The sequence below is a fragment of the Orycteropus afer genome, unplaced genomic scaffold (assembly GCF_000298275.1).
Source record: "Orycteropus afer afer isolate SDZICR_OR568_19922 unplaced genomic scaffold, OryAfe1.0 scaffold00042, whole genome shotgun sequence".
Taxonomy (NCBI): Eukaryota; Metazoa; Chordata; class Mammalia; order Tubulidentata; family Orycteropodidae; genus Orycteropus; species Orycteropus afer.
The window spans coordinates 10,518,252-10,542,576 of NW_006921629.1; the positions used below are offsets into that span (position 1 = coordinate 10,518,252).

Sequence of the window (24,325 nt, forward strand, 5' to 3'; positions counted from 1 at the left end):
CAGAACTCTAAGCACATGAGAGAGTGGGAACCTCCCAGAACATTGTATTGTGCCACGCCCAACAGAAATAACCCAGGTGGATAGCTCCTCAGTTGCTCATAGAAAATCCCACCTTGGAGTTTACAAAGACTTATGGGTAGAAAAGCCACACTAAGTAATTTACTACACTGCAGTATGACATCCTTCTCCAGGGACTAGTCCCTCCTGATAACATGTTCAAAGTACATGAGATGAAGTCTCACCATCCTCACTTCTAAGGAGTACAGCCTTGGAAACCCCAAGGGTGAACTCTACTCTGTCCTATAGAGTCACTATGTTTTGGGACTGACCAGATGGCAGTAAGTTTGGTTTGATTTTCTAGTAATATGAAAAGAGTTGGGAGGTCTGGTGGCATAGTGCCTAAGGCATGTGACTGCTAACCAAAAGGCTGGCAGTTCAAATCCACCAACCACTCCTGGAAGGAAGGTTGGGCAATCTACTTCTGTTGTGATACTGCCTTGGAAACCCAAGGGGGGGTCGCTATGAGTCGGATCTGACTTGACAGCAATGAGTTTGTTTTTTTTTGGTATGAAAAGAGTTATGCATCCATAGTTTAGTTAAGCCACGTTTAATATTAATATGCCCATAAATTATATGTTAAGTTAACCTGCAGTCCTCTCCCCACAAAGAGTTAACTAGAAAATTAAGAAAAAAAATATATAATGAATTGGTTGGATTGAAAGACACTTTCTGAAAAAATGTAGATCATACATTATTAATACTAGAAACACAATTTCTAACAATAGTTGTACCTTTGTCAGTATAGTTATACTGGAGATGAGACTGGGCACAGCCAACCTCCTCATCTAATTTAAAGAGCTTTATCTACAGGGCTGGGTTCAGAAAAGCAGATGTAGGCTGGTCTGGCCTAGAGTTGGCCTCTCCATGGTGTGGGCTGGCCACCTGACCAGAGGACAGCCCACATATAGGTTGGCCAACAGCTTATGGTGTAATGGAGTGTGAAGTGGTGTGCTCGGCCCAATTCTGTTTTTGGAAATTTAAAATCAAAGAATAGGAAGAATGTGTCCATTGTAAATAGAAGACTTGAAGAGAAGACGAGTCACGAGTGAGTTAAGATTCTGACACCTCACACAACTACAGGCCCTGCTCTTCATACAGTCTGGCTTGATAATTATTTCTGCCTTTCCTAAGGAGATAACTATTGCGCTTTCTCTGAAGTCTTGTGTATTGCCCTTATTAACAAACCTGCTATTACTGTTCACTTGAGTCAGTCTTCCACCACAAAAACACCTCAGAAATAATGCTTTTAACTTTTAAAATTATTTTTACAAATACATCATCCTCACAACTCTGTAAAGTTAAATGGGACTAAACTACCCACTTTACATAAGAGAAAACTAAGGCAGAGTGGGGTCAGTGATTTCTTTACATCATAAAGCTTCTCAATGGCACAATGCTGATCACAGAAGGCAGCTGGGTTTTCCTGTCAGACACCAATTTGTTTGAAGGCTACTGTTTTCCTGTATAGTTCTTTCTCCCCAAGTATCAGCTACATCAAAAGCTATATTGCAAGGCAGCAGAATCAGTTTCCCTCTTACCTGTGTGTTGGATGGTAGTGATTGCCTGGGCATTACACTGTAGCTGTAACATGTGTCTCAGCATTGCTACTCCCCAAATATTCACCTCTGCAGACAACACGGGCGTCACTGCTGCTTTCGGCACAGAGGGCTGCAGACCTGGTGTGAAGGTCTGTGAACCGGCTGCTTCCAGCTGCCTGCACAGCGCAGCAACACTTAGAGCACAGAGGAATTTGTGCTCTGGGTTATGCTTTTCAGTGTGGGGCAAAAGGTTCAAGACAGCATTGTAATTATTTTCATATTTCCCATTAACATCACATCCGGGAATTAGGGTCTCAACTATTCTACCATTTTCTTCATTTTCCTCAAGATCATAGTTGAATGAATAGTGCATATTCTCACCTTCAGGTAAACAAGTGTCCACGCTACTAATCCCACCACAAAGCTTCCTTATGACTTTACCAACATCTTCAAACCTAGCTAGAAGAGTCACTCTCAGGGCAATGTGGCAGAAGACACCCAGTGTGAGCAGCAGCCCCCCGTGAGGACACTCGGCACCATGGTACAGCTCCCAGGCCTGCTTCCTGCACTTTTGGCTGCAATATTTGGCATAGCTGCACTGATCACAGGGAACTAAGGCCAAAGTATGCTTCAAACATCGGTGACAGTAGAGGTCCCCATTGGTGACTCTGGTGTTCCATTTGCTCCCTAGGCCATGGTGTAGCTGTGGTATTGCTCCTGGGTTAAGGACACTCACAAAAGCATTTTCCTTCACTAGGACCTCTCCTGGGAGAATATCTTTTGTGGCAACCAGATAGCGGCCTTTTGAAGGGTCTGTACATAAGCTGATGGATGGTGATGCATTGGGAATTTGCTCATTCTCTTCTTTGAGGTCCATATCCTTAAAAGCTTTGGTCAGATCTGCTGGGAAGGTTTCTGAGAGAGTCTCCTTTTCTTGTATCTTTACTTTCAGATGATGGAGGTTTTTCTGCAAAACCTGGAAGTGGGAAGCTGTTAGTGCTGGTTTGGCACTGAAGATACTTTCAAGATCACTGATGGTTTGGCTTGCTTCCTGTAGCCTCCCCAGGGTCACCAGACACTCCGCCTTACGCAACATCAACTTGGGTTGCAATCTTTCTGGATATCCATGCTTCTGTGCTCTGATGATGTCTTTAAGACATGTCTGCAAACAGAAAGGAAACTCCAAAATGACCTTTGGTTCCTACTCTTCAATGTCTATTGAAAATTCTTAAAAAAATTCTACAGGAAAGTTAAGAGTCATTAAAAACAGAGCAATAATAACCACACGTTTATTTCTTTAAATCATGTTTTACCTCTGTGACCTTTTAATTGAGTGACTAATAATACTTGTTAAGGAAATTATGTTTAATTATCTTACTAAAAATTTTTGGGAGCTCTGGTAGCATAGTGGCTAAGGCACTTGACTGCTAACCAGAAGGCTGGCGGTTCAAACCCACCAGCCACTCCTCGGAAGGAAGGTTGGGCAATCCTACTTCCATAGTGATTTGTTGTTGTTGTTGTTATGTGCCGTCGAGTCAGCCCTGACTCATAGCGACCCCTCCTTGGGTTTCCGAGGCAGTATCACTACGGAAGTAGGATGGTTGGTGTCAGAATTGGTGTAAAAAAAAAAAAAGTTAGGAAGGTGGCAGTATGTCTGACCTCTGCCTCACAGGAATCAGCCCTGGCTGTTGATGTTTATCTTAAACAGTCTCCTCTCTGTGAAGTTAGAGGTCAGATGTCTCCACCACCACACCCTTTTGACACTTTCCCACTGAGAAAAGCTAATGAGGGTGAGCTGTATCATTACAGGACTAACCTTAAACATGTTCTTCTACTTGTTTAAAAGAAAAACCAAGCAAACAGTTTGCAAACACTTGGAACCTGAACTATTATTAGCAATGTCATCGTACAACTGATCTTGACACTGAGAACTGCAGACCTCGTGGATACAGTCCATGACTATGTGGCATGTACCATAACTTTCTTGTCAACCAACACAACCCTGAATGATCACCTGTGACAGGAAAAATAAATCAAGGGAAAGAACAGCTAGGGTGGGTGCCAAGGACTGAATTGTCTCTCCCCCAAATATATGTTAAGTTGGCTAGGCCATGATGCCCAATATTGTGTGGTTATCCTCCATATTGGGATCTGATGTAATTATCCTCCATTTTGTGATATGTGTTATAAATCCTAACCTCTATATGTTAATGTTGTAAACTTTAAACCTCTGTATGTTTAAAATCAGCATAGGTGTGTGTCAGGGCTGGATCATTTCACCATACTTATTTAATCTATATGCTGAGCAAGTAATTTGAGAAGCTAGACTACATGAAGAAGAATACAGCATCAGGATTGGAGGAAGACTCATTAACCTGCTATATGCAGATGACACAACCTTGCTTGCTGAAACTGAAAAGCCTTAAAGCACTTACTGATGAAGATCAAAGACAGTATAGATTACATCTCAGCATGAAGAAAACAAAACAAAACAAAAATCCTCACAACTAGACCAATATGCAACATCATAATACATGGAGAAAAGGCTGAAATTGTCAAAGATTTCATTTTACTTGGATCCATAATTAATGCCAAGGGAAGCACCAGTCAAGAAATTAATTAATGTATCGCATCGGGCAAATTTGCTGCAAAATACTTCTTTCTCTTTAAAGTGTTAAAGAACAAAGATGTCACTTTGAAGACCAAGGTGTACCTGACCCAAGCCATGGTATTAATAGCTTTATATGGATGCGAGAGATGGATAATGAGTAAGGAAGAACACAAAAAAAATTGATGCATTTGAATTGTGGTGTTGGTGAAGAATACTGACTGTAGTGTGGGCTGCAAGAAGAATGAATTAATCTGTCTTAGAGGAAGTTCAGCCAAGAATGCACCTCAGAAGTGAGAATGGCCAGACTTTACCTCTCATACTTTGGTCATGCTGGGTAAAGTAGAGGGTCAGCAAGAAAGGGGAAGACCCTCAACGAGATGGATTGGCACAGGGGCTATGACAAGGGGTCAAGTATGGCAATGACGGTGAGGATGGCACAAGACTGGGCAATGTTTTGTTCTGCTCTACATAGGTTCGTTATAGGTTGGAATTGACTTGATGGCATCTAAGAACAACAACAACTTATGTTAATGAGGAAGGATTAGGGTGGGTTTTATCTTGCATCACACCCTTACTCAAAAGATCATAATCCACTGCCATCAAGTCAATTCCAACTCACAGTGCCCTTACAGGACAGAGAAGAACTACCTCATAGAGTTTCCAAGGCTGTACATCTTTATAGAAGCAGACTGCTTCATCTTTCTCCCATGGAGTGATTGGCGGGTTTGAACCGCCAACATTTTGGTTAGCAGCCCAATGCTGTTACCACTGTGCCACTCAAACCAAAAAACCAAACTCACTGCCATCGAGTCCATTCTGACTCATAGCAAACCCCTTTGGGTTTCCAAGGAGGTAAATCTGTATGGAACTAGATTGCCCAGTCTTCCTTCTGTGGAGTGGCTGGTGGGTTTGAACCGCCAACCTTCTGGTTTGCAGTCAAATGCCTTAGGCACTACGCCACCAGAGCTCCACTGCGCCACTAGAGCTCCTTAATCAAGTGATCATCCTTACTCAAGTACGTAAGTCACCACATTCACTCATCACACCCTTGTTCAAGTCGTACCTCTTATTTTAGAAGAGACAAAAGAAGAAGCAAGCAGAGAGAAGGGATGTGACTACCATCAAGAAAGAAAAGCCAGGAGGAGAGCGTGTCCTCTGAACCAGGGATCCCTGCGCTTAGAACCTCCTAGACTCAGGGCAAGACTGATGCCAAGATACATGGAGATTCCCAAGGAACACTGAACCTACAGATGCTAAAAGGAGATGAGAACCTCTCCCTAGAGCCAAAAGAGAGAGAAATATCCTTTCCCTAGAGCTGGCACCCTGAATTCAGGCTTTTAGCCCCCTAAACCATGAGGGAATAAATTTCTGTTTGTTAAAGCCATCCACTTGTGGTACTTCTGTTATAGTAGCAATAAATAAGTAAACAGTGGGTATCGATGTACTTCCAATCCAACCACCTACAGCATGGCCTGATTTTAGTGAGCTCTGGTGGTGTAGTGCCTAAGGCACTGGACTGCTAATCAGAAGGGTGGCAGTTCAAACCCACCAGCCACTCCTAGGAAGGAAGACTGGGCAATCTACTTCCGTAGAGATACAGCTTCAGAAACTCAAGGAGGGGTCACTATGAGTTGGAACTGACTCAACGGTAGTGAGTTTGGTTTTTGTAATGCAGAAACAGAGGTGAAGACGTAGTACTGAAGCAGTCCTCAAGTGAACCCCCTAAAGATTCTCTCTGATAACATCAGGCATCCCAATACTCACTTCATATTGACCGAGGTGGAAGAGGGCTGCAGAGCGATTGGCATAACAAAGCGAGATATCCTCAGTGGTAGGGCTTGAATGTGCTACTCCCTGCAAAACAATGGATGGATTGAAGGTATAAAGAAATTTTTCAGGTAACAGGTGCTCTATTACTAAAGACTATCTGAAATTGGACAAGTTACCGAGCTTCTTTGTGTTTTAGCTTCATTTCTAACTAACTCAGAACATAGTTGTGAGGAAATAGATATTCAAAGTCTAGACAACACTTGAAAGTAAATGAAAAACTGAGGAAAGTATCTGCAAGCATAACTCTGCACATAAAAAAGGACAAATGGCACAAATAGGAATTCACAACAGAAGGAACATAAACAGTTAATCAGATATGGAAAACAAACGGTCAATTACTTCACCGACAGTCAAATACACGAAAATTAGAGCACAAAGGGATATTTTTTTTGGCAAGGATTAATCGTAATCATAAAATTTATAATTACTGGAGAAAAGGTGGGGATCATTTAATAAAAGCGTTGGGACAAGTAAGCAACTATTGAGAAAAAATAAAGTTGGCTCTCTACACCATAAACCCTTCATTAGGATAAACGCCAAAAGGGTTAAACTCTTAATGTAAACAATTAAACCATAGAAGCACTAGAAGAAACTGTAGGAACAGTCTACAGTGATGTTAATGTTGGTGTGAGGAATTCTTTTCTAACTATGACATAAAACCCACAAATCTTAAGAAAATAAGGTTAATAAATTTGACCACATAAAAATTAAAAAATTTCCTCACAGCAAAAACCAGTAAAAGAAATATCAAAAGACAAACAATGAACTGGAAAAAAAAAAAATGTTTGCAAGTCTTATCCCAGGCAAAGGGCTAATTTCTTTATCACAAGAGCTCTTACAAAAATTAATAAGATGACAACAAGTAATCTAGTAGGAAAATGAGCAATGGTAAGAACAGTTCGTACGGGAAATACAGATGGGTCTTAAACACATAGAAAACTGCTCAACTGCATTCATAATCAGTTAATGCAAATTAAAACTCTATCGAGATACCATTTTTTACTTATCAGATTTGCAAATAAATAAAAAAAATTAATAACACATTGAGTTGCCAAGAGGGTGAGATAATGGGCAGTGCCATATGTTGCCAGTGGCAGTGTCCTATATTAAGGAGGGTAATTTAGCAATAGATACCAAAATTATAAATACATATTTTATTGACTCAGCAATTCCTCTTCTAGGAATTTATTTTACAAATACAATTATTTATCCTATAGATATGTGCAAAATGACATATGTGTCAAGTTTCTTATCACAGAATTGTTTGAAATAGCAAATGATAGGAAATAATCTAAATGCTAATCCACAGGACAGTAGTTATATAACCGTTGCTGTTAGGTGCCGTTGAGTTGGCTTCAACTCATAGTGACCCTATGTACACGAGAAGGTGCCCGGTCCTGCACCATCCTACAATCCCTGCTATGCTCGAGCATATTGTCGCAGACACTATGCCAATCCATCTCCTTGAGGGTTCCCTTTTTGCTGACCCTCTACTTGACCAAGCATGATATCCTTCTCCAGCGACTGGTTCCTTCTGACAACATGATAAAAGTAGGTGAGAGGAAGTCTGGCTATTCTTGCTTCTAAAGAGCATCTAGCTACACTTCTTCCAGACCAGACATTCTTCTGGCAGTCCATAGTATTTTCAGTGTTCTTTACCAGCACCACAATTCAAAGGCACCAACTCTTCTTCAGTCTTCCTTATTCACTGTCAGTTTTCACATGCATATGAGGCAACTGAAAATACTATGGTTTGGGTTAGGTGCACCTGAGTCCTCAAAGTGACATCTCTTTCCCCAATGCTTTAAAGAGGTCTTTTGCAGTAGGTCTGCCCAGTGCAACGTGCTGCCCGATCTCCTGACTGCTGCTTCCACGGGTGCTGACTGTGGATCCAAAATGAAATCCTTGACAACTTCAATCTTTTCTCCATTTATCATGATGTCGTTTACTGGTCCAGTTGTGAGGAGTTTTGTTTTCTTTATGTTGAGGTGTAATCCATACTGAAGACTGTAATCTTTTATCTTTATCAGTAAGTGCTCCCAAGTTTTCTTCACTTTCAGCAAACAGGTTGTGTACCTGCATACCACAGGTTTTTAATGAACCTGCCTCTGATCCTTTCAGCAAACAGGTTGTGTACCTGCATACCACAGGTTTTTAATGAACCTGCCTCTGATCCTGATACCACGTTCTTCATAATCCAGCTTCTTGGATTATTTGCTCAGCATACAGATTGAATAAATTTGGTGAAAAGATACAATCCTGACACACACCCTTCCTGATTTTAAACTATGCAGTATCCCCTTGTTCCATGTGAACAACAGTCTCTTGGTTTATGCGCAGGTTCCTCATGAGCACAATTAGGTGTTCTGGAATTCCCATTCTACTCAATGTTATCCACACAGTCGAATGCCTTTGCATAGTCAATTAAACACAGGTAAACATCTTCTAGGAGCTCTGGTAGCATAGTGCCTAAGGCACATGACTGCTAAACAGAAGACTGGCGGTTCAAACCCACCAGCCACTCCTCAGAAGGAAGGTTGGGCAATCTACTTCCGTAGTGATATTGCCTCAGAAACCCAAGGACGGGTTGCTATGAGTCAGGTCCTACTCAACGGCACGTAACAACAAACATCTTTCTGGTATTCTTTGCTTTCAGCCAAGACTCATCTGATATCAGCAATGACATCCCTTGTTTGACGTTCTCTTTTGAATCTAGCTTGAATTTCTGCAGTTCCCTGTCAATATGCTGCTGCAACCATTTTTGAATTACCTTCAGCCAAGTTTTACTTGCATGTGATATTAATAATATAGCTAGATAATTTCCACATTCTGTTGGATCACCTTTCTTCTGAATGGGCACAAATAATGATCTCTTCCAGTCGGTTGGCCAGGTAGCTGTCTTCCAAATTTCTTGGCATAAATGAGGATGTGCCTCCAGAGCTCTGTTTGTTCAAACAACTGGTATTCCGTCAATTCCTAGAGCTGTATTTTTTGACGATTCCTTCAGTGTAGGTTGGCTGAATTTTTTCTTCAGCTCTTTCACAGCTTGAGAAATGCTGAGCGGGTTCTTCTCTTTTGGTTTGCTAACTCCAGGTCACTGCAAATTTCATCATGATACTATAATACAATAAATTACACTATATCCATATAATGAAATATCATGCAGCCACAAAAAAGAATGAGGAAATTCTTTATGTACTGATGTGGAATGATCTTCAAGATTATTAAGTGAAAAAAGCATGATGCAAAATGGTGTATGTAGAATGCTATCATTTAAGTAAAGAGTTTGTGTTCATGGGAAGATCATTTGTACTTATTTGTACACACATTTAAATATCTCTGGAAACATACATTTAATAAACCAAACCAAACTCACTGCCATGGAGTCAAATATGACTCATAGTGACCCCTCCTTGGGTTTCTAAGGCGGTATCACTATGGAAGTAGATTGCCTAACCTTCCTTCCAAGAAGTGGCTGGCGGGTTTGAACCACCAGCCTTCTGGTTAGCAGTCAGATGCTTTAGGCTCTATGCCACCAGAGCTCCCATACATTTAACAGTTGGTAGTTTAACAGGAATGAGAAACTAGGTGAGGTGGTTAAGTGACAGGAAGTAGACTTCATTGTCTACTCTTTCACCTTTTGAATTCTAACTGTGAAACTATTTCTTTTTAAAAAGAACTGTAACTATTACTACTACTAGTAGTAATATAACTGTAACAACCAGTATTTGCTTGGGATATGGAGAAATGAACATTTCCATACTCTGTGAGAGGGGATGTTAACTAGTTCGTTTTTGGAGAAAAATTCTGCATGGAGTACCAAAGGCCTTAAGAAACACTTTCTGTTGACCCAGCAGTTGTCCTTTGAGGAACTGACTTTAAGGAAATAATCAGATATCTATAAATATTTAAATAGAAAGATGTTCACTGCAGCATTATGATACCATACCACTTGTCACTATTCCAAAACTGAAAAACCCATTGCCACTGAGCTTATTCTGACTCCTAGCGACCCTATAGGACAGACTAGAACTGCTCCACAGGGGTTCCAAAGCTGAAATCTTTAGGAAACAGACTGCTACATCTTTCTGCTGTAGAGAGGCTGGTGGGTTCTAACAGCCGATCTTCCAGTTAGCCGCCGAGTACTTTAACCGTTGTGCCATCAGAGCTCCTTCTGCCAACATTATCCAAAAAGGAAAACGAAACCGACTGCCACTGAGTCAATTCCGACTCCTAATGACCCTATAAGACAGGGCAGAACTGCCCCACAAGATTTCTAAGGCTGTATATCTTTAAGGCAGCAGACTGCTACATCCTTCTCTTGCAGAAAGGCTGGTGGATTCAAACCGGTAACCTTTTGGTTTGCAGCCCAGAGCCTTAACCACTGTGCTACCAGGGCTCCTCTTGCCAGGGTTAGGAGATATTAAATCAAGTACAGTACTTCTCTGTAATGGAACATTAAGCCAGTCGTAAAAAGTCATGTTCTAGTAGAAAACTTAATAACATGAAGAAATGGTCACAATAAATTGTTGAGGGAAAAAGCAGGTTACAAAATAGTAAGTACAGCATTATCCCAATTTTGTAAAAGAAAAACATATTTCAGAGGAAAAAGTCTGACTGGATGGATAGCAGCAAAAACGTTAACAATGCCTATCACTAGTTATGGGAGTTTTCTTACTCTTCATGCTTCTCTACATTTTCCAACGTAAACATGTATTACCTTTACAATTGGACAAAACCAACAAATACTATTTTAAAAAAGAAAATAGCAGCTTTATATAAAATTGCAAAGTACCATAATCACCAAAATACTAGCTGTATGAAACAGGAGGGCTCATCTTCCTCCATACCAGAGCAGACCTTAAGCTTTTGTCTGACTTCACTATTCATTTTACCTGTTCTTGAATTTCCCATGTGATCTTATTAATGATGCACATGTATAAAGTCAAAGACATTAGCTCTGATAAAGAACTATTAAGCCATTTATCACTGGATTGTTAAATCTAATAGATTTTAATCCTTCAGCAATCACTAAAGCTTACATTATTTAGCTAAATACTTTGTTGTAACACTACACAGCAGGCTTCCATCAGCTAGAGAAGCTACTGCTGTAGGTCTGACGGTTTTTGGAAAAATAATTCCAAACTTCAAGAACAGGCTTATTCAAGATTCAGAGTTGGAGTACCCTTTAAATTTCTACTTATTATTTTTTTTAAACACAGTAAATATATATTTTCCAATATAGTAAATCACAGAACAGGAATTGGTACACTGTTGCTTTAAGCTCATATACATCTCTTAGAAGTTAGGGAAGGAAGTCTCTCAGGGGATCTTGTTCTAGTTCCTACTATGGAAGCAGGACAGTAAGAGCAACAGACTGTTGAAAGCCATGATTCCTCCTCAAAACCTAGCTTGGTGATAGTTAAACTATAATCACAAAACAAATATTTGTTGACTGCCACTCCTGTTAGTGTAACACTGTTGTTATTTGCCATCAAGTCAGACCCGACTCATAGTGACCCCTCCTTGGGCTTCTGAGGCAGTATCACTACGGAAGTAGATTGCCCAACCTTCCTTCCGAGGAGTGGCCGGTGGGTATGACCTGCCAGCCTTCTAGTTTGCAGTCAAGTGCCTTAGGCACTATATTACCAGAGCACCCTAGTATAACATTAGAACTTCAAAATGGAGTTCAATTGGGCCGTGGACAATGAACTCATTTTTCTTTCTGAGTCTAAAGTATACTGGTTGCAAGCTAGCACTGTGGCTAACCAAGATCTAGCTGTTCTCTAAACCAGGACTATCAAACTAATAGCCTTCATCAGTCATTCAGACAGAAAAGGCATACAACTCAATGAGAGCTGACAGACATGAACAAGGCAGGGCGAGAGGTACAATAAACATTGCTACAAGGCGTCTGAAGGAATATGGGAAAGGAATAGAGGAACACAAGTTTCTTGATGGCATTCAGGACATAAATGTAATAGAAACTACCCTTTGGTTTAGAATATAACCAAAAGCAGAATTCTGCCAGATTTTCTGTTCCAAATCCAAACAACAAATTGCAGGCAAAGAGCTAACACTGACTATAATACTCAGCAACCAGCTCCATCTTCTGAAGAAATATGCAGTATTAAATTGTTGAGTAACGCCTCCTGCTGGGCTGGGAGTGTCTTACCTTAGAGTACAACAATGCGGCTCCCATATAATCTTTCTCCTGAAATTTTTTGTTTCCTTCTTCTTTGTAGAACAAGGAAGCTTTGGGGTCCTTTCCCACCAAGTAACTTCTAGAAAGTCTTTTTAAAAACATCTCATCTTCTGGTCTTCATGAAGAAAGAAAAAACAAACAAAATGGTTAAAATCCAGCAAAGACTTATTTCAAGAAAAGCTAATGAAAGTACTTGAAACAGGAGCATATGCCTGTAAAACCCATCCCATGGATTACATAAAGGCGTTCTGGTGTGGAAAGTGACATAACACATGCAGCCTTTCTACAAGGATTACTTAATATGTAAATTGTGTTAAAAATACTTGAGTGATTAAGGAAAGGTTTATATATTGGAGGACATTTTCTTTGTTGGTTACCAGGGGTGGGAGGGAAGGGGAGGGAATGCTGTTAGATAGATAGAGATAAATATTGATTTGGGTGAAGAGAAGGGCAATGTACCAAATGTGAGTGACCAATATGGCAGCATTGAGGATGAGAAAGACATAGAGAGTTACATGGGCAGTACAGACAACAAATATGAACCCCTTTGCATATACAGTACTGAGTTGTCAGTGAAAGCAAACATGGGTATAGAGACGGATAGATGGGTGAACAAGCTAAACAATTAGGTATGTCTAAATGGAGAGTGTATCCAAGATTATATATAGGGTTGGCAGACAATGGGCCTATAAGTTCATGTGAATGATCAGAATTCCCAGGTGTATAGTAGAGCTGACAAGGGGCAAGGTTATGGTCATTACTTGGTCACAGCCAGCTACCCAGAGGGACCGAGTAGTTGATCCTGCGGGCTTGGGACCATAGTCGCAGGGGACATCAAGCTCAATTGGCATAACATACTATACAAAACATTGTTCCACCTACTACTTTGGCGAGTAGCGACTGGGACCTTAAAAGCTAGGAAGCTGCCATCTAGATGCAACAACGGGTCTCTCCTCGTCAAGAAGAAAGAAGAAAACCAAAATTAATGGAAACAATCAGTCCTAGCGACTGGTACACCATCCGATCTGCAACCTATACAACTATGAGACCAGAAGAACTAGATGGTGCCCAGCTACCACTGCCATCCACTTGGAAGGGGTGTAGGAGATCCTGCATAAAGAGGGAGAACAATGTGGAACAAAACTCAAAATCACTTGGAGGCAAAATAAATAAATAAATAAAAAGAAGGTGGGGACCAGGTTTGCTGGTCCAATAGAGCCTGGTGGAACCACTGAGACTATGGCCCCTAGCTGCCCTGCAGGTCTGGAATTGAACCCACAACTGTGGTTTCCAGCCAAACAAAGTACAGGCATGTGAGTTAAACATTTACCTCAAGTAGACACACGCCCTGGAGAGAACAATCATGGGAGAAGGAAGGGCTGCTTATGCACAGGGAGATAGCTCAGGGTGCAGAAGAGTATGAAGGGATGGACACTGGGAGGAGGTAACTATGGGGAGGAAGTGGGAGGGGAGCTGCTGCATTGTAAATTTTGGTCAATGACATGAGACAAAGTATATGTGAACTGCTGCTGTATGAAAAGTGAATTTACTCTGTAAATCTTCACCCAAATCCTAATAAAAAAATAAATAAATAAATAAAACTTGAGTGAATGGCCAACAGAGAAAAGATAATCAACCACTATCCTCTGAACTGAGGAAAAAAAGTCATATTAATACGTGTGAATGGGAAAGCTTGGAAGTATCATAGAATCTCAGAGTATCTGAGAACACCGTATTTAAAAAATAAGTAAAATCAATGGTTCAGATGATTTTTGCTTATAAGAAGCTAGTAAGTTAAGATGATAATGGTTCTTTATTTTCTATCAAATTTAGTTTGGAATCTTCTTTGTAGCTTTCAAGATTTTTTTTTTTTTTCACTTTGTCAACACACAGGCCACAGGAGAGAACTGTGCTCCACAAGGTTCTCAGCTTCCCAAAGTTCTGTGACACTGCCTTAGCTAACTCATTCATTTCCCATTCATTCCGACCAGTCACTCTTGGTTTGGATAAGGGAAGTGTCCTTATAGTTTCCCAGGGACAAATCATCCTCATTCCTACTTTTCCTCTTTGTAATTGTCTGCTTCTAGATTTCTATTTCTTTATTTAAATTCTCTTTTTATTGGCTTCCTCCTTACCGTCTTTTTTTTACTGCTCTTAAAAACAATGTACTTTCCCTTTTCCTAACTTGAGCCAATTACAGATAGTCCGCACCACACAGTTTAACCTTCAACTGTTTTCCAATTGTTACAGCTTGTTAGTTCTGGTTCTCCAGTTAGCTGAAAAGGTCCTTATAGGCAGAGGAAGTTCAATAAATATCTTCTCACACTCAAGGTTAGCAAATAAGATGTATGGAACCCTAACTTGGAGAATGGTCAGTTCCGCCATCCACCGAGGCTTTGAATGAGCCATCCCAGAGGAGGAAAGGGGGATCTGTCTACCATCCAGAAAGAAGAGCCGGGAGTGGAGTATGTCCTTTGGATTCAAGATTCTTGTACTGAACCTCCTCGGTCCAGAAGACAGAGGGCTGTAACACTGCAGCAATGGCAAGAAGTGGCAGCAGAGGCAAGAGATTAATACAAGGCAAATATGCGAGCTTCTTGGCCACGAAGTGAGAAAGCTGAATTCCTTCGGACAGGACGTTTACCAGCAGTGTGGGGTGCCTCTGAACACCTACCTGACAGAGCTAAAGGAGCTTCTGACTCTTGCCCAAGCAGGGTAGAGGCCACAGGGTTACACAGCCAGCCAAGAGCCAGAGAGAGGCGTTCCTGTGGGCACTGCTGAAGAGGCTGTCCTGACCGAAGAACTGTATCCTGAGTTGTTTCTGATCCTGAATTGCAACCTGTTACACTTCCCTAATAAACCCCATAATCATGAGTACTGCCTGTGAGTTCTGTGTGGCCACTGCAATGAATTACAGAACCCAGCCGAGTAGATAATGTCATAGGAGGGATGGTTGTTGTCAGAATCAGTAATAAGGTTGGATAACCACCACCCCCAAAAAATCAGCCTTGGCCTGTTGATCCTCCTCCTCCCACCTGTGAAGTTAGAGGTGTTCAGATGTCTCACTACACCATTTTCCCATATGAAAACTAAAAATTACAAGAAATAAAAGGAGAAATGGATCAAAACACAGCAATTGTAGGGGTTTTAACTCCCTTTATTAACTTATGTCACATCAAGTAGGCAAAAAAAGCACGCATTATTTTTAAATGGCTCAGAAAAATATTGTATGCTTGTGGGTATATATAGAGGAAAAGTGGGGAAGGATGGGGGAGAAAGAAAAGAGAATGAATCATTAAGCACATATAGTAAAATGTTAGCAATTGGGGAACGTGGAAGAAGGGTATATAAGTATTCTTTGTACTTCTTTTTGTTGTTGCAATTTTTCTGTAAGTCTGAAATTATTTCAAACTAAAAAGTTATTAAATATGCAAATGAGCTACATAATTTTAATATGTAAACACACACACTAGGAATACAGAAAACATGTTTTTCCCAATAGGGAGAAACAGTATAGGTTCCTAGACTACATTCTATGTTGATGATGCAATAAAATAAAATTTGAATAATAAAAAGTGGAACAAAAAACTAAAAATTCTCTCAAACAACTCTTGGGTCAAACCTAAAAAAACCAAATTCACTGCCATCAAGTCAATTTGACCCATAGCGACCCCCCTTGGGTTTCTGAGGAGGTATCTCTACAGAAGTAGATTGCCCAGTCTTCCTTCCAAGGTGTGGTTGGTGGGTTTGAACTGCCAGCCTTCTGGTCAGCAGTCAAATGCCTTAGGCACTATGCCACCAGAGCTCCCTTGCGTCAAAGAGGACATCAAAAATCAAAACTGCAGAATGTCCAGAAAAAATATTTTAATATTCTTCTTGTTTATGTCTGAGTAACTTCAGTCAAAATTAGCACAGAGCCAATTCCTGGGAGGCAGAGGTCAAACATATCCCAGATTTCCACATTCTCTCCAAGCTGCTATACCACTCCATGTCTGACAACGGCCACTCTCTCTCCCTTCAGCACTTTTCCCTCCCCCGTTCTGGGCTTGGCAATGTGCTGCAAAGTCTCACAGAAATAACCAACTGTACTTACAGGTAAGTGGTTTCTTAAGGAACAGGGTACAACGTGGGATCAGGATCAACAGGCCCCAACTCAGGGATCGGAAAGCATGTCGGCAGTCTCACTTTCTCACAGCAGAACAGCTCTCTCAGCTCCTCTGGGCCAAGGCCAGGTTCTCCTCGGCCCTGCCGGCTCTCTGTCTGGGCCCCTTTCAGGTCTGTAACCATCTTCTGTGCTCTAGTCCTCGACCGGTGCTACAACTCTTTCACGAGGCTCCTCGCCTCCTCTGCCTGCTTCTTCTTTCTGCTTTCTTCCTACTACTTCTTTTCTTGCTTTTTCTGTCTCAAATCTCTGTGGGGCTGGCTACTTAAATACACAAATCCTTGTCAAGTTCAAGGCAAGCACTTCCACCAGGGGCCACAGATTGACCAATCCCCGCTGGTAGGGCACACACTTCATATGCAAAGTAGGCAAGGCCACAGTAACCTCATTTGCATAACCTACTGACCAATCCCTGCAAAGTGCATACCAATCACAGGGCAGTATGTAGCTAAGGGCGAAAGAATCAAACCAAGTTGTTTACAATTTACCCAGGAAATGTCCATCAATGTGGACAAAAGGAACAAACCCTCTGGGGTAGAAAACTAGGGCAAAGGTAACTCTTCAGGGCTTGGGGAAAAATCTCTCAAGCTGTTTTTCCAAAGAACCAAGGTAAAAGGCCACATAAAGGAACTCATTTCACCAGTTTACAAAGATGCATAGTAAGAAATGCATTTTACATTGTGACTCAGAATGAAGCCTTTATGTGTATGTATATTAAATTTTCACAAAACATTAGTTATCTTTCAAAAACCAAAAAAACCAAACTCACTGCCGTCAAATCAGATCTGACTCGTAGCAACCCCTCCTTGAGTTTCCGAGAAGGTATCACTATGGAAGTAGATTGCCCGATCTTCCTTAGTTATCTTTACTAATATGTTAAAGTATAAATTAAGTAAATGTAAAAGCTGATTTTATTAATATTGAAACACAATATAGAAAAAAATCCAAAATAAATAATAAAAAGAAGAAAATTTAGGAAAGATTTTGTTTAATTCCAAAGGGATGCTGACCTAGTCTAACTTTATTCTGATCCAGAACATGAGGACAGTACGTCATAGAGTGTTGCAAAAAGGACATGAGGGTGGCATCTGACATCCTCTAACTTCTCAAGGGGTAGGAGGATCCAGAGCATCAACAGCCCAAAGCTGATTCCTATGAGGTGGAGGTCAGACATGCTGCCACCTTCCAACCTGTTTCCAATTCTGACACCAATCATTCCTCTTCCGTTGGGCTCAATAATTCATTACAATGGCCACACAGAACTCACACACAATACTCACGATTATGGAGTTTATTAAGGAACTAACTGGTTACAATTCAGGATCAGAAACAATTTAGGATATGGGTCTTCAATCAGGACAGTTTCTTCTCAGCTGTGTCATAGGCATGCTTCTTTCTGGCCTTGGCCTCTACTCTGTTCAGGCAAGTGTTACAAAGCTCTTTTCTCTGTCCACAGGTGCCCAGAGAGGCACCCCACTCCGCCTGCAAGCCTCCTGCCTGAGGCACTGCCCTGTCTTGCTCTGTGGGCTGGGAAGCCCACTGCTCTGTCTCATGCCAGTGTCTTGGTTCGGCTGCCTCTGCAGCTGCGGTTTTTCTGCCGCTGCTTCTCTCTGCCACTGTATCAGCAGTGTTGTAATTCTCTCTGTCTCCTGGGCCAAGGAGATTCAGCTCACGGATCTTGGATCCAAAGGAAATGCTCCACTCTTGGCTCTTCTTTCTGGATGATAGCAAGGTGTCCCTTTCCACCTGTGGGATGGCTCATGTTAAGCCAAGCTGGATGGCAAAACTGACCAATCTTCACATTAGGCTTTGTTCTCTAGGACTGCTATAACAGAAAGTATCACAGGTGGATGGCTTCAACTAACAGGAATTTATGCTCTTACAGGTTAGGAAGCTAGAAGTCCAGATTCAGAGTGCTGACTCTAGTGGCTCTGACGTTGGGTTTCAGCTCTGCCTCTTACCTTCTGGGCCCACTAGAGCTGGAGGCTTCTCCTAACTCAGCTGGCTGCTGAGGCTGACGAACTCAAGATCAGCAGGCAGCATAGCAGACACTGGTTCACGTCCAGGAGCAATCCCAAGATAGGCCACACACCCAAAAAGTGACAAAAAGCTAGAGACCTTCCTCAAAGCTTCTCCTTATACACTGGAAGCAACTAATTAGCTGCTCACAGCAGATTCTGCCATGGAGGTGATTATGATCTCATCATGGCGATAACTACATCCAGCTGCCAAGCCACTTAAAACCATGGTCCACCCAAGTTGACACACAACCTTAACCACCACAGGGTTCCATACACCTTATTTGCACAATCCCACCCCTACAAAGGTGTCATGTACCTTATTTACAATATTAGAAGGTATTCAATCCCTTTAGTGGGCTACAACCACCTCATATTTGCATAGTCCCACCAGTCATCTGGTGGGAGTCACAAAGATCATGGCTAGAAGAGCCATATTAAGTAATTCACTGCACCATAAGTGTGTTTTTGTTTTGTTTTAAATTAAACCTGAAAATCCTAGTTCAAACAAAAAAGAGATGAAAAATAATAGTAAAACTCTTTTTACCTGACAATGTTGTTGTTGTTATGTGCCGTAAAGTCGGACCCGACTCATAGCAACCCCTCCTTGGATTTCCAAGGCAGTATCACTAAGGAAGTAGATTGCCCCATCATCCTTCCGAGGAGTGGCTGGTGGGTTTGAACCGCCAGCCTTCTGGTTAGCAGTCAAGTGCCTTAGGCACTACGCTACAAGAGCTCCCTTTACATGACAATGGATATTCTTTAATCTTAATCTAAAATGATACTTAACTCAATGTTTTGTAATTGCTCTTCAGTGTAATTAAAAACTAAGCTGTGGTAATGCAATAAATGCCATGGAACATTTTATGCACAAAATATTGAATGAGAAACTAATTTGCTCTGTAAACTTTCACCAAAGTGCAACACAACACACACACACACAACTAAGCTGCAATAATTCATTCTTTTCTGTAGGCACTAAGTTTAACTCAATAATTGAATCAGAGTTTTGAAAATCAAATAGGAAATAATTTGCTCTGTAAACTTTCACCTAAAGCACACACACACAAAAATACCCCTACAAACTAAGCTGCAATAATTCATTTTTTTCTGTAGGCACTAAGCTTAACTCAATAATTAATTCAGAGTTTTGAAAATCAAATAGATGTTTTTCTTTTTGTTACATTTAAAAATTTTTCCTGGAAAGTTATGATAAAAATTTGTGCAAGAAGTGAGAAGGAATCATCTTTCTAAGTTTATTTCATTCTCACTGTATTAATAGTGTTCTCTTCCATATGTTGCAATGTGTTGGAAACATAGTGGTTACGGTGATCACATGCAAGCTTTGCTTGCCACCAACACCAGTTACTCTGGAACCCTTTGATGTATTCAACATGTTAGAACATATCACTAGTTTGCCATTCTACTTGCATATGGTTCATTAAAAAGGTAAAAAAAAAAAAAAAAAAAAAAAACAAACTTTGTTACCCAGTAACATCTTCAAAAATACCCTGTTCAGAAGTTCTTTTCTAACAGTCAATGAATTTTGGTGACATACTTAGTAGATACAGTTAATAATGGCAAGCTTCCTATCTATGAAGATTTCAAATAATTAACTGCTCAGCAAACATCCTTAAAATGACAGCTTTCACTACACTTTTATATACATTAAGAGACCCAGTGGAACTAATCTGGATGCTAAAGCTCTATGGTTATGTGACGCTTCCAAATTACCAAAAAACAGTTACTCCAGTATGTTTTCTAGTCACATATACTGCTCTATCACTTGGAAATCGTTAAAATGACCAACAATGTACTTTTTCAATTCTGTTCATAAGTATAATCCAGTTGTGTAAGATTAAATTTAAATAACCCAATAAATTCTCCTTAAAATCATCTTGTCACACATATCTGATATATAGGCACATCCCAGAGGTATTGCAGGTTCAGTTACAGACCACCACAATAAAGCAAATGTCACAATAAAAGCAAGTCACATGAATTGTTTGGTTTCCTAGTACATATAAAATCACCATTACTCTATGCTATAGTCTGTTAAGTATGCAATAGTGTTATGAAAAGTCTGAAATACTGTGAGAATTACCAAAATATGACACAGAGGCAAAAGGGAGCACACACTGTTGGAAACAAGGTGTTAACAGACTTGTTCAATGCAGGGTTGCCACAAACCTTCAATTCATAAAAAATGCACTATGTGTAAAGCAAAATAAATGAAGCGCAATAAAACAAGATGTGCCTGCAAACTAAAACTGTTGCAGGTCTTACAATATCAAGTTGGATTGCTAAACGTATGTTGCTGTTGTTGTTAGGTGCTGTCAGGTCAGTTCCGACTCATAGCGACCCTACATACAACAGAACAAAACACTGCCTGCTCTTGTGCCATCCTCACAATTGGTGCTTTGTCTGAGTCTGTTGTTGCAGCCATTGTGTCAGTCTACCTCGTTGAGGGTCTTCCTCTTTTTCCCCGACCCTCTACTTCACCAAGCACATCCCTCTCCAGGGATGAGCACTCCTGACCAAATGTCCAGAGAACACGAGACAGTTTTGCCATCCTCGCTTCTAAGGAGAATTTGCACTTCCTCCAAGACAGATTTGTTCACTCTTCTGGCTTTCCGTGGTATACTCAATATTCTTCACCAATACCACAATTTGAATGAGTCCGTTCATCGGTATTTTCTTTTCATTGTCCAGCTTTTGCATGCATACGAGGCAACTGAAAATAATACGGCTTGGCTCATGTGCACCTTAGCCACCAAAGTGAAATCTTTGCTTTTTAAGATGTTAAAGAGATCTTTTGCTGCAGATTTGCCCAATGCAGTAAGTCGTTTGATTTCTTGGCTGCTGCTTCCATGATCACTGAATCAAGTAGGATAAAATCCTTGACAACTTCTAATTTCTTCACTATTTATTATGATGCTATTTATAGGTCTGGTTGTAAGGATTTTTCTTTTCTTCACATTCAAGTATAATCCATACTGAAGGCTGTAGTCTTTTATCTTTATTAGTCCACTGTAAACATACCTTTTCTTCTTGTACTTAGTAAGTAATTATGAAAACAGCATGGTGGAGGCATCTGACTTCCTCCAGCATCACAAGGGGAGAAGAAGAGGACCAAGATCAACAGCCCAAAGCTGATTCCTATGCGGTGAAGGTCAGACATCTCCCAACCTTCAATGCTACCAGTTCTGATACCAACTAGTCTTCCCAGGGCACTCTGCTGGGTTCAACACTTTGTTACAAAGGCCACACAGAACTCACAGATAATGCTCATAATTGTGGGGTTTATCAGGGAAGAAACAGGTTACAATTCAGGATCAGAAATGACTCAGGATACAGTTCTATTAGGACTGCCTCTTCTCAGCAGTGCCCACAGGCATGCCTCTCTCTGGCCCCTGGTCTTCTGACTCAGTGACCCCATGGCCTCTGTCCAACTCAGGCAAACGCTATAAAACTGTTTTAGCTCTGCTGATTAAGTGCCCAGAAACACTCCTCTCCACCAGTAAGCCTCAGCCTACAGATGCTCACCTCAAGCTCTGTAGGTTAGCAAATTCACCAAGTGCCCAGAGGCAACCTACTCTGCCAGCAAGCCTCTTGACCAAAGGCACTCAGCTTTTTCACTCTGTGGGTCTGGAAGCCCACCGTGCCAGCTCCTGCTGCTGCCATTTCTCTGCTGCTGCTTCTCACCATCTCCTGTGGTCTCAGTGAGGTGTTACAGCTCTGTCTTCTGGGCTCAGGAGCTTCTAGTGCAGGGATCTCAGGTCCAAAGGATGTGCTCTGCTCCTGTCTCTTCTTCTTGGTGGTAGTCAGGTCCCCTCTTTCTGCCTCTGGGACGGCTCATTTTAAACCTAGCAGGATGGAGAAATTGACCAATCTCCTTGTTAGGATTCCATACACTTCATTTGTATGGTCCCACCCCTAGAAGGGTGCCATGCACCTTATTTACATTATTAAAAAGCCGTTCAAACCCCTTGGTGGGCCACAAACACCACATTTGCATAGTTCTACCCAGTCATCTGGTGGGAGCTATGAGAACTCTGGCTAGAAGGGCCATATTAAGTAAATCACAGCAGCCCAGTAATCGATGGAGCAATACTTTAAGACCATGTGAATATCCTATTTCCCAACAATCTTCCTTCTAATGGTTTGAACACTCACTGATGATTCTCACCTAAATCATTTATACACTGGGGATTACAAAACAGTGATTTTCTAATTCTGTTAATATTTTTACATTTATTGATATTTTTCTGTAAAGAGAAATGCTCTTTCCTTTTTTTTTTTTATAATACTATTAATGGATTTAAGAAAATTCAGTGTTATAAACTACCATTTTCATTATCCTTTTTGATGCTCAAACTGACCTGAATTTGGCCAGTGTGACCTATTTAGGTTGGCTCTTGTGTTACTATGATTTTTTTTTTTTAAAAACCAAGCCATAAGTTTATTAGTCTTTGATAAACTTTACCCAGGAGACAGAGCTGTAACACTTTACTGAGACTACAAGAGATGGTGAGAAGCAGTAGCAGATTTCTGGCACAACAATGTATTCCACCTGAATCAGTACAAAATGAAAACAAGTAAGATAGTAGTGTGTGTGGATAATAATGAGGCTCCTAAAACACCCTAGAAGGAGGCCTGGTGGCACAATGGCTATTAATTGAAAAGTCAGAGGTTCCAACTCACCCAGTGGATCTGCAGAAGGAGGACCAGACGATGTGTGCCTGTAAAGATTACAGGCTAGAAGACCCTACAGGGCAGCTTGCACGTGAGGCTGCTAAGAGCTGGAAATCCAAATACATTACGGCACCTAACAACAACACAACATTCTAGGAGATTAACAATTTGGTGTGTGTATGTGTGTGTGGGGGGTGGTCATCTGTCTCAAAAGGTTTTCAGTATCGATAAAAGGTATTTTACCAAAATTGTATTTTGGGAAAACATTTCTCAAGGAATGTAAATCATCAAGAAAGAAGAGTACATCTGCTTTTGAACTTCAAAGGACCAATTCATATGCATATTTAATGGGTACTCAGGCTAGGGGTTCAAACCCACCAGCCACTCCTCGGAAGGAAGATTGGGCAGCTGCCAAAGAGGCAGGAAAGCCACATCTCCTGACTTCCTCTAACCCCACAAGAGGAAGACAGAATCATCATCAATAGCCCAATGCCTATTCCTGTGAGGCCAGACATGCTACCTCCCTCCCGCCCTTTCCTCAACCCTAACACCAACCGTTCCTCCTGCAGGACCCACCACCTTTATGCTGGGTTTGGTAATTCGCTGCAGTGGCCACACAGAACTGACAGATTATGGGGTTTATTAGGGAAGCTTGTTGTTGTTGTTATGTGCCGTTGAGTCAGACCCGACCCATAGCGACCCCTCCTTGGGTTTCCAGGGCAGTATCACTACGGAAGTAGATTGCCCCATCTTCCTTCCGGGGAGTGGCTGGTGGGTTTGAACCGCCAGCCTTCTGGTTAGCAGTCAAGTGCCTTAGCCACTACGCTACCAGAACTCCCAGATTAGGGAAGCACCAGGCTACAATTCAAGTTCAGGAACAATGCTCAGTCTTTCTCAGCCTGCCATCTCTTAGCCAACAGTCTCTCACAGTCTCTCTCCCAGCAGTGTGTGTATCTCTCAGCAAAGCGTGTCTCTTGCATCTCTTTCCCAGCAGTGCATGTCTCTTAGGAGTGCGTGTCTCTCAGCAGCACATCCTTCTCAGCCAGCAGTCGAGAGAGTTCTGTCTCTAGGAGGCCTCCTTTTGAGCCTGGCAAGTGGCCAAACTACCCAATCATAACATCAGAATTCTAAGCACCTGAGAGACAGCGAACTTCCCAGAACATTGCTTTGTGCCACTCTCAACAGAAATACCCCAGGTGGATAACT

The 24,325-nt window shown here is 41.3% G+C and overlaps 1 protein-coding gene across 1 annotated transcript in view; it reads right to left on the minus strand.

The window, feature by feature from the left end:
• Positions 1 to 24,325, minus strand: part of SMYD4 (SET and MYND domain containing 4) — a 67,068-nt gene that overhangs the window by 25,176 nt on the left and 17,567 nt on the right. Inside the window, exons 2-4 of the mRNA XM_007937572.1 lie at positions 12,215 to 12,359; positions 5,974 to 6,063; positions 1,599 to 2,760 (exon numbers count right to left, since the gene is read on the minus strand). Of these exons, the coding sequence (XP_007935763.1) occupies positions 1,599 to 2,760; positions 5,974 to 6,063; positions 12,215 to 12,359 (1,397 nt within the window). The remainder of the gene's footprint in view (positions 1 to 1,598; positions 2,761 to 5,973; positions 6,064 to 12,214; positions 12,360 to 24,325) is intronic.